Below are 13,947 nucleotides of genomic sequence, written 5' to 3'. Positions count from 1 at the left end.
CAGCACAGTGTGGGCAGAGTATCCTGGGGAGATGGAGTGCCTGGGGAGGATACCAGCATGGGAAAGAGGTGCATGGCCCTATTGCCCGTCATTATGGACATTGGTCACAGGGAATGTGGTCCCCTGGCTCAAAAGTGGTTCAGGGAGGGGAGGCCCATGCTTCCACCTCTTTTTGAAGAAATCACTCTGGGAGATGAAGTCAGGGATGGGGTAACCACTCACAGACCCCCTTTCTCAATAGTAGAAAATAAAGACCTTGGGCTCTGTCCCACCAGTTAGTCCACTAATTTAAATAGCAAAGAATCCTGCAAAAGTCCCACAGAATTGCAGCTTTTTAAGCCACTTCATTTAGTATTTATCATCAAGGGGTAGGGGGCAGGGTATTCCTCCCCTCGCCCCTTATATCATTTTCTAAAAACAAACTCCGGACAGGGGGCTAAGTGCCCGAATCCAGTAATGGCTGCCTGGACATTTTATCTCATGTTGGTTTGAGTTGGCCCCAAGAATAAATAGCCCCCTAGGCCAATCAGAATGCTCTATTTTTTAAATTGGGTTCAAGGGACTCTCAAACCAACTGTCAAGATCTACAAGTATTTTGACCTTTAATTTCAAATAAAACTACTGAACTGATTTACACCAAATCACAAAACATGCTTTCTGGATGAAGTTGCAGCTTCCTACCAAATTTGATGTAATTTCATTCAGCAGTTTTTGAGGTACCGCTGCCTACGAAAGTATTTAAAAAATTAATTGGATTTTCTATTTTGCTGCAGATTTAAGCTCCTCTCTCCTTTTTTATTGGCTTAGTCCCAGGGGAATGGCTTTCCCGGGACATGGCAGGGGTCAGGGAGGGGGGATACGTGGCCCTCTCCCTTTTTTTATGCAATTCGGCACCAGGGGATGGGGTTTTGGGGCCTGATAAGGCCTTCCTCCCCCTTTTATTGCATTTGGTCCTAGGAGAAGGGGTCCCCAGGGTTTGATAATGTTCGGGGAGGGGCTGTATGATGGATTTATGCATGCCAGAACCATGTATGCCTTACGAACGCGGTCACAACAACGACTGAGTCTTTACCACGCATGCCTTTATCGCGCATGCCTTCACAACAAATTTCATTGTAAATGGACCATGGGTGGTAAATTGTCTCCTGTCCACTTACACCTGTTACCATACTCTGCAATCCATCCCGCCCTATCCCTTAAAACTGTCTCTTCTGCCACAGCCCTTAGTTCTACACCCCTGCCCTAAGCCCTAAAAGTAACTGCGCCCTGCCCTTAAAACTACCTCAACCCTCCCACCCCCGCCTTGAACCCTAAAACCTAACCCACCCTATCTCAAAAACTACCCTGACCCCCTGCCCCTGCCTTGAACCCTAAAACCTACCCTGCCCTGTCGTAAAAACTACCACAACCCTCGGCCCATCCCACCCTGAACCCTAAAACCTTCCCTGCTCTGTCCTAAAAACTACCCTGCCCCCTCGCCCCTGCCCTGAACCCTAAGACTTACCCCGTCCTGTCCTAAAAACTACCCCAACTCCTTCCCCTGCCTGAACCCTAAAACCTAACCCACCCTGTCCTAAAAATGACCCTGGCCCCGCCCCACCTGAACATTAAAAGCAACCCCTCCCTTGTCCTACAAACTCCCCCGATTCTCAGCCCTGAACCCTAAAACCTACCCCACCCTGTCCTAAAAACTACCCCAACCCAACCCCTGCCCCCTTAGCCCCTACCCTAAAACCTACCCCACCATGTCCTAAAAACTCCCCTGACCCCACTACCTTAACCCTAAAACCTACCCCACCCTGTCCTAAAAACTGCCCGACTCCCTGCCCCTGTCCTGTACCCTTAAATCTACCCTGTCCTGACCTAAAAATTACCCTGACCCCCCTGCCCTCAACCCCGTCCTGCCCTAAAAGCTACCCTGATCCCCCACCCTCAACCTTAAAACCTACAGTGCCCTGTCCTAAACCACCCCGTCACACGTCCAGCCCCATTTACCCGGCTGCCACATTCTTCTCCCGGCTGTTCCCTAACAGAAGTAGAAGCATGCACCCCTCCACTAAAGAATTCAGACCTGGAAGGCCTATTAAGGCTTGAGGATGGGACCTGCCCAGCCCACTCCCCTTTTTGATATTTGGCCCCAGCAAATGGGGTCCCTGGGGCTACAATAGGCTAGGGGAGGGGTTCATGTGGCCTCCCTCCACCTACTTATGGCAATCGTCCCGAGAGAATGGAGTCTCAGGGGCCCTAATGGGCTTGCAGAGCATGTGCCCCCCCTCCCAAATTAGTAAGGTATTAGCCCTGGGGAATGGGATTTATAGGGCGTTTTAAGGCTTAGGGAGAGGGGCCACACACCCTCCTTCCCTACACTTAAAATATTACTTTGGGAGATAAATATAGATATAGCAGAAAATGGACTACAAATTCGTATTCTACTCAAGATCAAAGTCCCTCAGTATCTCCAACGACTAATAAAACAATAGCTTAGCATAACATTGGGTGAGTCACAATTGATTTTTGAAACGCTCTGGTTTCCCCTTAAACTCCCAAAAAGCATAAATATTTATCCTCCAGGGAGATTCCATATTCGCATATTATGCCAGTGCACACTCCCCCATTCAAGATTATTTTAATTTAAATGTACTTATATTCATAAACATTTTGCTCAACAACATTACTTTATTACTATGTTATAAATGTTGTGGACAAATGAGAAAAGAAGCAAAACTACTTTTATTGTTAAGGTACACTTTTTCACATTGGAGTGATAAAAAGTAATCCTTACCATAGAGGTAAAAAACAGATGACCACCCGGTGTATTGCACTAAGATTCCAGCTAATGGCATTGCAATAACAGCTCCTGCATAAGAACCTGTACAAGATACAAAACATGTGAATTAATGCATCTTTTTTAATACGTTATTTTTCATAGCATGCCATTCTTTAAAGAAATTACAATGTACTACAGTATGATTACTCACCACAAAAAGATGTAGTTACTAGACGACTCCGCTCCAGAGGAGGGGCCCATTTGCTCCACATTCCATGGCATGCAGGATAGGTGACACCCTACAAGAAATGAACAATTTATACTACTTTGACAAGCTAAAACACACAAACGTAACATTTTTCTGTCAATCTTTTACACGAAAAAGCACATATGAATAGCTTAAGCTAATTTTATCAAATTAGTTGATACTTCACAAAACAGCTTTGAGGACCAAATAAACAATAAGAGGCATATTTATCAAGATTTTGTGTCACCAAAGCAAGATTTAGCAAGCCACATAAGGCCACCTTGTGTGGCCCTGAGAGGCTTGATGAATCTGGAGTAACTCAAGACAATGCAAATCCGTGACTTGTGTCACTCTTACTCAGGGAAGAGTTCCATGGGTGAGGCATGGGGGCAGGGCTGGCTTTAGCCCTGGTGGCGCCTGGTGCAGCAATCTTTTATGGCGCCCTCCCACCCCATGACCACCTCCTCTGATTCCCTCACTACCACCCGGCAAAAGTGCCCCTCATCTCTCCATAGCCCCTCTCACATACATTTAATTTGTTTTAAAGAGCTTGTAAAGGCTGGCTTTACTAATCCACTCAGCCATCCACATAAAACATAGTTCTCTTCTCTACAGCAGGCATATTGACACACTGCAAAACTTTATATGGAGTCAAAACTGCCACTGGACAAAACAACAATCTCTCTCTCTAGCAAGAACATTAATCATAAGAGTTATCTTAATAATTTAATTGCATCCTGAAGGCTGGACGCACAAGGAACCTTTCAGCAGGTGCTTTTAAATAGCAAGTTTCAGAAGTTATTGTTAAACACTGCGCCCCACTGAGGTCAGCGCCCCCCATCCATGGTAGCACCCAGTGCGGTCACACCGGTCGCACCGCACTAAAGCCAGCCCTGCTTGGGGGTTCCCACACACCCACCAATTGATTTTGGTGCATTCTCAGATTTACCAACAGTGGTAAATATTGTAATATGTCAAAATGCTACACATTCCTAGGAGAGGAGCAACAAGGAGAAATATCTGTATTTGTCCTGGCTCTTTCCTCTTTCTAAGTATGCTTCATTCTGCAGAATATTTAGAAGGAGGAAAATGCCTTTGAGGATTGTTTTTGTGCAGGAAGATGTTCCTTCCTGCACAAAAAACAATCCTGCCTGCAACTCATACACCCTTGCACCATTCTGCTAGGGTGCCTGCACATTGTGCACCAGCAAAAGGAAAGGACAGCAATGCACCATGTCATGATAAATACAGCACAGTCTTGCCCTTTCCCTTTCAAACAGCTCAGTGTAGCAAGGTGGCTTGTTGTGCTGTGTAAAATAATGATAAATCTGACATTCAGTCGAATTAAATGTACATGTAGCATTTGTAAGTGACAAAGAGGTGGACAAAGTGATTTAGATCACTCTTGGTCTACAGAGGACATCACTCTGCAATAACAGCTCAACAACTAGCTATCTCTTTGATCACTGTTTGACTCTGCTAAGCACTCCACACCTTTTGGCTAAGTGCTCATTACAGAAATGTCACATAAAACATACATGCAAACATGTATACATTTTGGGAATCTGACTTAATTAACATATCAGTATTACATACTATGTAAAATGAAATTCTCTGTCTGCTAAATGACCACAGAGACATGTTAATGCATAGCAATTCATTATGTTCAATCATTTGGTATGTTTATTTTTTGAGGAGTAAGTTGGGTAAGTTGTCACATTTCGCGATTGTAACTCTTCTATGTGGATAATACATTAATTGAAAAATATACAGCAGGAGGCCTTTCTTGCTGGCACATTTGTTTGAAAAACCTCACCAAAAATCTTTTGTGAGACACATGGTGGGCTTACGAAGAACATATTGCTTGTCAGGGGTTGGCCTTCTTGTCGCTCTCATTTGGTTGCTTCTTATTTGTGTCCCAGCTTGTCTTTGACCCTCCTAATCTATTTTGATCCGCTGCCTTCTATGGTTCCTCTACTTGCTATTCAAACACAGTTTTTTTCCTTTTTGGCTGAGCACTCCAAGAGAGTGCACATTTTGTTTTCCAGCTGCCTCCTTCGTGTACTTCTCTCCCCCTGCCCTCTGTCCTGCTCTTTGTCAGTGCTGTACTTCCCCCCCCCCCCCATTTTGCATACACACTTGTACACCTGTGTGGCTGGTTCTCCATGTTGCACTCACATTTGTGTTTTTTGCCCATGTTCTTCTTTCCCACATGCTCCATGTTACTCTCTCACTAGTTGCTTCTTCTCCCTACCCTGCTCCCTATTTTTCCCCAAACTGTGGCCGGCTGCTCTCTTGACTTTTGCTTCTCCTCCCCATCCCCACTACCAATTCACCTATATGCTTGAGACCAACCATTAGAAAAGAAAAGTAGAAATATTACTCCTTGCCTTCGCATCTGCCCCACAAAGGAGGTCTTCAGAACCATCTATGAATTCAAGACCCTACAGCTTACTTGAATGTGCTAGTTCCTAAACAAATGCTCTATGGTGCTCTGGTTGCTAATATCATAGAAAGTGCCAGACAGATACACAGCTTCATCAGCACAAATGTTCTAAGAAACAACATGCTCCACATAAAACACAGTGCACAACCACACAACAGAAAGGAGTATTCATAGTATGTTCTACATCATTAGAAATTGGGTATCTATTTGGCAACGGTATGCACCCTGTCCAACTAGGGACCACAATCCTAGTCAGGATAAGTCACAACACAACCTAAATTATCCCGTGCTCACTCTCTAGTCCCTTGTCATAGAGCAGGCAGGCTTTAACCTAGAAGGCAATGTGTAAAGTAGTTGTGCAATAACTCATAGAGTAACACAGTGAAAATACCACAAAAAGACTCCACACCAGGTTAGAACAATATAGACAAAATAAGTCCAGAATGACAAAAATACAATATGTAGAAGCTGAGATATACATTTTTGAAGAATAAATGCAAAATAGCACTTAGAAGCAAATAGTGCTTTTAGGGGTTTCTTTAGGTTCTGGCCGACAGTGATGGAGCACAGGCCCGCTACAGGAACCAGGCAGACTCCAATGAACAAAGTACCTCTTATGGTCACAACAGCGAGATGCATGGTGAGATAGGTTGATTAGGTCTACGCAGAGATTGCAATGCATTGATCTGTCCCACAAAGTGATGGCAATGCATCAATTCCAAAGGCAAGCACAGGGGCTAAGATGCGTTGGTTCCAAATTGTGATGCGCCAGGTTTCTCTATGCAGTCAGGGATGTGTCAGTCTCTGTAGACTGCTGTGGCGATGTAACGTGAGTTGGATGTGTGGGTTTCCCAAGGCAATGTGTTGGTTATGAGAATGATGCGCCCATTCCGCTCCCACAACTGGGTTGATGTGCCAGTTTTGTTACACAAATAGAAGATTAATTGATTTCTGTGATGCAAGTATCTGGGTCCACTTCCAGTGAACCAGGCACAGTAGCAGGAGTAGAGACTTTGATATCCCTGAGTCTGAAGTCTGAGTCTGAAGTGAGAGTTAATAAGCTAACAAGCTCCTGGATATCACTTGTGGTGCAAGGCAGAGTCCAGCTCTCTCTCAGCAGGGTCAGAGAGCAGCCCTTCCAGGTCAGCAGTCCAGCGGAGTAGCAGTCCTTATTGTAGGACAGCACTTATGACAGAGTCCAGTTGTAGGTCAATAAGTGTCTGATTTGGTAGGGTCAGAGACCCAGTTATACCCAGTGTGCCTTTGAAGTGGGGGAGAAGTGCACAGAAGTCTTTTCTTCCCAGCCTTGGCTCCAGACTATCAGTAGGGTACTCAGTCCTTTGTGTGGGGACAGGTGTAAGTGTCATCCTCTCACCCTTCCTGCCCAGGAAGAGCCATCAGAATGCAGATGAATGCAGGTGCATACTCAGGCACACCTAATCTTCCTATGTTTGTGGCTACCTAGAGGGAATACACAAAGTGTAGCTGTCATCCAACCCATATGCGTATTGGAGACAGACTGAAGGGACACACATCTGTAAGAGCAGAGAAATACCTACTTTCTACAAGTGGCATTTCTAAAATAGTAATGTTAACTCAACGTTACCAGTACAGAGGATTTATCATTACCAATCCAAAGTTATGAAACATGACATAGCTACTCCTCCTTACTTAATCAAGAATTTCAACTTAAAAGTATATTAAGGAATTCCCAATGTTACCTGTTGAGAAAATGACTAGGAAGTTTTCACTACCAGGACATGTAAATCTTAAAAGTGCATGCCCTACCTTTACGTTACATAGAACCCTGCCCTATGGGCTACCTACAGCCTACCTTAGGAGTGCCTTATATGTGAAGAAAGGGGAGTTGAAGGCTTGGCAGGGGTTTTTAAATGCAAGTCGAAGTGCCAGTAAACTGTCCGCACAGATCCTGCAATAGCAGGCCTGAGGCATGGTTAAGGAGCTAGTAATGTGAGTGGTACAATCAGTGCTACAGGCCCACTAGTAGCATTTCATTTACAATCCATGGGTAATGTAGTGCCCTTTAATAGGGACTTATAAGTTAAAATAATATGCTAATTCGATATGAGCCAATATTACCATGTTTAGAGGAGAGAGCACAAGCACTTTAGCACCGGTCAATGGATGGTAAAGAGCACAGAGCCCTAAAGCCAGCAAAAACAAGGTCAGAAAAGTGGATGGAGTCAGGCAAAATGTTGAGGGGAACCACTATAAGCCTGTCAGGTCTAACACCCATTATTTGACCAATTGTTAAAGTACTTAGTAAAATACCTGGATCACCAGTTGACCCACTATCCCCTCTCTAGTTATTTTCAAGGAAACCATAGCTATAAATCCTATCATAGAAGGTGCACTAAATATTATCACTACCTCACTTGCTATTGGTATCATGTTGAAAGTGCTCAAATATTCTTCTACCAAACTTCTTCTGAAGAAATATGGTCTGGATGCAAAAAAGGCTATGAACTACAGACCACATTCAAATGGATGATAATTTACTAAAATCACCTAAAAGGCTGTGTACATGCAAATGTGGGAATTGATAGAAAAAAATATCAACAACCTTTCAGATTCACGTGTCAGATTCCATTCTTTAACAAAATGATTCAATGAATGAAACAAGAACATATGCAAATGCTAATGAAGTGGCCACCTTGCTCCTTTTTGACAAGGGGTCTTCAAACTGGACGGTGGGCCCCCCTAGGGGGGGCCTCAAGTGATCCCGGGGGGGGGGGCACCAGGCTCTGGGCAAAAGAAGCATTACACAGATAACAGGCCTATGTTTTAAGCAGAAGTATGTTATTGCACCTTTAAAAAGGTAACAGTACTTAACTACAATGTTTAAAAAGATCTAGACATATGTAAACATTGCCATCTTTATAAAATAATTGTGAAAAATTCTTAGGGGGGCCCAATGATTTTTATTTTTCAACTGGGGGGAGTGGCATTAAACAGTTTGGAGACCACTGTTCTAGACACTCTGCCACTTTCAATACAGCCTACCTCCTAACACTATTGGCTACCCTGGAGAAGGTGGCCATTCAAAGAAACACCTTGGATTGGATTAATTTCTTCTTACCTAACAGGAGGTACATCATCTCACTCCAACTATTCACCTTCAAACTATGCCAGATAATTGGGCCCCGGGATTAAACCATGTCACCCTTCTATTGCAACATTTACCTCAGCCCTTTGCCTCAACTAATTCAATAATGTTGTTTTGACTATGCAGCTGACATACAAATTATTCTCAAATTCAGGAACCTAAATGACATCATGGCATCCACATTGGTACTGTCAATGAACACATGGATAGAGTCAGTACACGCATCACCTCAATCAATCAATCAGCATGTTTAAAGCACACAACTTACCCGGTGGGTTTCAAATCATCACCTTAATACCCACCTAGACCTTATACTCCACCTAGACAAAACCAAAATCCCTACATATGGGAACTAGTCACTTGCACAAGAAATATCCACAAGGCCTGCGGACTTAGGAGAAGTGGCGTGTCATGAGAAACAAACACAGCTAACAACCTAATAGTCAGTCAATCAATTCAGTTCATCCTAGGTGCAGGTCTTTCCCTGGAACTGCAAATAAATACTGTTGTGAAATCCTCAACAAAATTGCTTGAAATCTTAAAATGAAGTTGTGCCTTCCGAGGTTTATGCAATAGTTGTGTCATAGTTGGACTCTTGCTCTAGGTAAGACTGCTGGTTTAAAGATGACAGTACTTATGTTTGTAGGCAACTATGCCAATCCTACAAGACACAACTGTCGTCCCAACCGTTCCGGCTCACCAAAACCCCAAATAGTCAAAGGTGATTTGTGGCAGCCTTTACGCATGGACTCAAGAGTGTGACATCTCAGGGAGCGTTGTGGTTAAACGGAGATTACCCCTTTCTCACATTAACAACATGTCTCAATCACACACAGGCAATAAGGTTTAATTTAGAAAAACTGCAATCTGCAAGAGTGTGCGTGGGCTACAATGATTAGGATAATGAATAATGCAAGAAACAGACTGGTAAAGACAAGAATCATTAATCAAAAGCCCCCCACCATCTTGGAATATCACTAGATATCATGAAGTGTGAAATATGTCCTAATACCCTAGCATGCAGGCCTAGCCCCTAACCTAGAAGAGAGGTAGGTATGCTAAATCTCAATCTGCCATAGCCATGTCCATGAGAAGAGCCCCCAACCCTCGCTACCTTGAAATCAGGTCTGTTCCGTAGAAACACAAAGACTACGTCAGTGTCAAGGCGAAGTGCCGCATCAATAGCAGCAATGGCATCTGGTCGGAATCCATCTGACCATACGATGAAGTGAGGAGTATTTTTACAGATCTGCTTGGACCCCTGACATAGGTTTGTTCCCAAACAATAGATAACAAGGTGTGCTTGGGAAGGTAATTAGTATAAACATTTCCCTTGAAGGCATGAAGAGGGAAAGTACCTAAAGTGAACACCTCCAGTTTGTCGCCTTAGCAGGGTGGCACTGATAATCAAAATCAAAATATGGTCCTAAGTCAAAACAAGGCAGCCATCTTAAAATAATTAATTAAATGAATGTGCTAAAACAGAGTAGGCTAAGTAGGGTAAAAGTCACTAGGTGACGGGGCACGAGTCTGCAAGCCACAGGCTAAGCTAACTCATATATCCCATTAAAACGAATAAGGATTCACTACAGCTGTTGCTGTGCCCCCTAGCCTCATTTATGTAAACAGTGTATATCCAGGAGCCCTTATATAAGGTCAAAACTTCAGAGTTTAGGCAACTACTACACCTGAAACCCTAGGACCACATCATTCCTGTTCTTATCTTACACTGCTCCTAGTGTCTTGTGGCATTGCAATCAAAGCATTCTGCATACTTGATCAATCATTGCATAGAGTTAAACCAACATTTAAAAACAAGATTTCAGCTCCAACATTTTATAAGATGCTTCTGATCCAATGTAGTTGTCTCTGTTCACTCAGACTGGGAAACTTGAAAAACATCTTGTTTTTTGGTAGGCTGTAAAAATGTGTGTCTTCAATTTTGTCATCCAATAAGTGCTACCTCAGCAAATCCAAGAAAACACACATCGACCATGAATCTAATGAACCACAATGCAAAGGAGTACAATACTTCTTACAGAAAAGCACTTCATTACTTTTTTAGTAAAATAGAGTTGAATGAAGCGTGATCTATCACTTTTACCTAGCCCTTAAATATGAAGAATCATACGAGCAGCACCACGTTGGTTGCAACAAGATCAGACCATGTGTCAGGACCTCACACCCAACTCTTCCCATCCATAACATATTACTACCACACACTTTAAAAACCAAACATGCAGGTCCTCTTCTAAATGCTCCCTATAGTTAGAGTGCCAATTAGAGAGCCACAATGCCACACTAGTGGCAGTTCAGCACTGTAAAAGTAAACGTAAAAGTATCATAATAGGAGGAAATGTATCGTTAATTGTGCTTACCTGATTTAATCTTCTCTAGCCTTCTGATTTAGCTCAACCACAAATGCCATGGAAGGAATTATTATTTACACGTTGTAGTAACTGTTGCTTTTGCAAAGCAACTCTGCATGCCCTGGCCATGGACAAAGGTGCATAATCCAGGTTTTGGAGGTAGGAGTGAACGTTATTTGTCCTTGCAGCTAAACAACGTGTTATTAAAATCACACATCTTAGTACCCTCTTTTATAACATATATATATATACAGCTATAAAACAGGTACCTTTGCAATAAATGTGTAACTTTTGATTTAACATTGACAATAAAACCAAACTCATAGTACTTCGTTACTATTAATGATGAAGTTAAATTCATGTTCCAAACTTTAAGCATAGGTATTGTGAAATATAAAATATATTCTAATCGGGCTTCACTAAAGTGCATCCCAGAGGCATCCACACAACATTGGAGCTTTTGTTGTCTCTTCTTTCTGGTAACCATTTTTAATTGGCTGGTAACAAAATGCATGTAATTTGCGGAGAGAGAGTAAACGCCTGGGGCTTGATAAGTATAACATTTCTGACTGAATACAAAAAGAAGCAATTTTCCTATATTTAAAGAAGAGTAATGAGAGAAAGGAAACTTGTGTTTAACTGTGTTGTTGTTTGCCTAGTTGTCATCCACATACTACCTACATTTTCTGTGAGCCAAACGACCAAAAATGAGTCAAGAATTGCTCACAAAAAACTGTTTACATTTATGGGTCAGATTGTTTAGGCTTTTGTAGCTCTGTAACAGCTCACATTTCTAACCCACAGACTAGCACTCTGATTCAATAGTTGGGCAAACGCTTGAGAAAACTTTTCAAGTTGGGGAACTTCGCACAACACAGGGAAGTGGAAATGACCTCAACTTCATTCGAGATCAGCGCAGTTTCATCTTGCCAAACAGCATAAAACCAACTTTCCCCATAACATGAATGCCTCAGGCTACAGAGAATTGGGCTTACTCCCTACCACCGGAGGGGCAACGAGGAAACACATCAGCTGCCATTCAGCTGTGCCACCGCCTTCAAGTCTGTCCTCGCTTCTCCAGCAGCAGGCAAGGTGAAGTGTCCTATATTATGTGGGTAGTTTCCTTTAAGTAGATGCAGGCATCGCATACCAGGAATGTCCAGTCTCCATGGTAACTGTGAAGATCCATCTGTGTCAGCTGGAGACTGGGAGCTGCACTGGCTGGCTGACATCGTTGGTGGTGTGTTATTCTACTAATAAATATACAGTGAAAATTCACCCGGACTCCACCATCCAACAAAGTATAGCAGTGCTGAGAAGACAAAATAAAACAACTGTTGAGCAGTTTGCTTTCAGCCCCACATGGAAGGGGTAATGCTCCTGCTGCTTTTTAGCGCACCCTTTTTATCACTCATTTTTTTGTGAAACGACACTAGCTAAATTTCTTACACAAACATTTGATGATAGCTCATGGATTCTAAAGAAGCTCCTACTTGTCTAATATGAAAATGCTTGAGATTCATCACTCAAACTTGTCCTACCTAAAATAGAATATTATATTTGTTCCTCTGATATCACTTTTAAAAGTTGATTATTACATTGGAGGAATAATATAAATCCAGTGAGTATGTTATATCTTCCGCTCTGTAATAATATCGTTTGAGCTTTTATTAAATCAGGTGCAACCATCCCCAGTATACATGTGTAATTGATGCCCGGGACCTATTTCGCACATTGCACTAATCTGGGTGCAATAGGCCCCAGTGCATTTGTAGTTATAACTGCTTGTTGCCCTGAAATTGATGGACTTTCCTAATTTGAAATTCTATAGTAAATCACTTTTTGTTCGCTTGATGCACTGCGTGAGCTCTTGTCACTTTGCACTTATGGAGCAGCCTCTTTTTTAAACATGTTTTGTTGCAGTTAAAGACAAACAAAACCATTATGGCAACACTGGATATCTCGCTGGATACTTCCCCAATCTTTACAGCCATACCCTGTATTGACTCTCCCCAACCCCATAGATTCCTCCCATACACAAAGGCCCATATTTATACTTTTTGACGCAAACCAGCGCCGGCGCTGATTTGCGTAAAAAATATTACCGCCGGCCATCGCCATTCCTATGTGCCATGCGCCTTATTTAAGGAATGATGTTAGCCGGCGCTACGGACTGGTCAGAGTAAAAAAAAATGACTCAAACCAGGCAGCGCCGGCGTAGGGGAAATGGAGGTAGTGCGTCAAAAAATGGTGCAAGTCAGGTTTGAGGCAAAAATCATGCCTCAAACCGGACTTGCGCCATTTTATGACGCACAACCCCCAGTGAAATGACTCCTGTCTTAGCAAAGACAGAAGTCATGTCCCCTTGCCCAATGGTCAATGGCCATGCCCAATGACTTCTGTCCCCTGGGCATGGTCATTGGGCACAGTGGCATGTAGGGGGGCCCAAATTAGGCCCCCCATGCCACTTTAAAAAATAAATAAAAATACTTACCTGAACTTACCTGGGATGGGTCCCCCCATCCATGGGTGTCCTCCAGGGGTGGGCGAGGGTGGCAGGGGGTGTCCCTGGGGGCAGGGATGGGCACCTGTGTGCTCCTTCCATGGTCAGAGACCATGGAAGTGCGCCCACAGGTCCCTTAACGCCTGCAGTGACCCAGGCGTTAAAAAATGACTCTAAAAGGGTTTAGAGTCGTTTTTTAAGGCCCTCCCCCTCCCGTGCGCCATTTTCACCCAGATTGATAAATATGGCGCCCGGGTGTTTGAGTCATTTTTGGACGGGAATGCCTACCTTGCATCTCATTGGCGCAAGGTAGTTTCCCGCATCCCAAAAATGAATCTAACTCCATATTGTTGGCGCTAGACGGGTCTAGCGCCAAAGTATAAAAATGGAGTTACTTTTGCGCCAACAAAATGGCGCAAATCCGGCACTAACAGAGTATAAATATGCCCCAAAATGTCCCTAAACCACGATAATTGTCACAAGTACGA

At 43.2% G+C, this 13,947-nt stretch overlaps 1 protein-coding gene and 1 long non-coding RNA gene across 2 annotated transcripts in view; one reads left to right on the top strand and one right to left on the bottom strand.

Moving 5' to 3' along the window:
• Window positions 1-13,947, bottom strand: part of SLC17A6 (solute carrier family 17 member 6) — a 281,370-nt gene that overhangs the window by 98,327 nt on the left and 169,096 nt on the right. The window contains exons 5-6 of the mRNA XM_069221946.1: window positions 2,979-3,066; window positions 2,783-2,869 (exon numbers count right to left, since the gene is read on the bottom strand). Of these exons, the coding sequence (XP_069078047.1) occupies window positions 2,783-2,869; window positions 2,979-3,066 (175 nt within the window). The remainder of the gene's footprint in view (window positions 1-2,782; window positions 2,870-2,978; window positions 3,067-13,947) is intronic.
• LOC138283821 (uncharacterized) overlaps window positions 1-13,947 on the top strand; it is a 70,676-nt gene that overhangs the window by 25,048 nt on the left and 31,681 nt on the right. The gene's annotated exons all lie outside the window — the stretch shown is intronic.

Source organism: Pleurodeles waltl, chromosome 3_1 (genome assembly GCF_031143425.1).
Source record: "Pleurodeles waltl isolate 20211129_DDA chromosome 3_1, aPleWal1.hap1.20221129, whole genome shotgun sequence".
Classification (NCBI taxonomy): Eukaryota; Metazoa; Chordata; class Amphibia; order Caudata; family Salamandridae; genus Pleurodeles; species Pleurodeles waltl.
The sequence above is the reverse complement of the archived record's forward strand: the minus strand, read 5'-3'. Positions and strand labels throughout refer to the sequence as shown.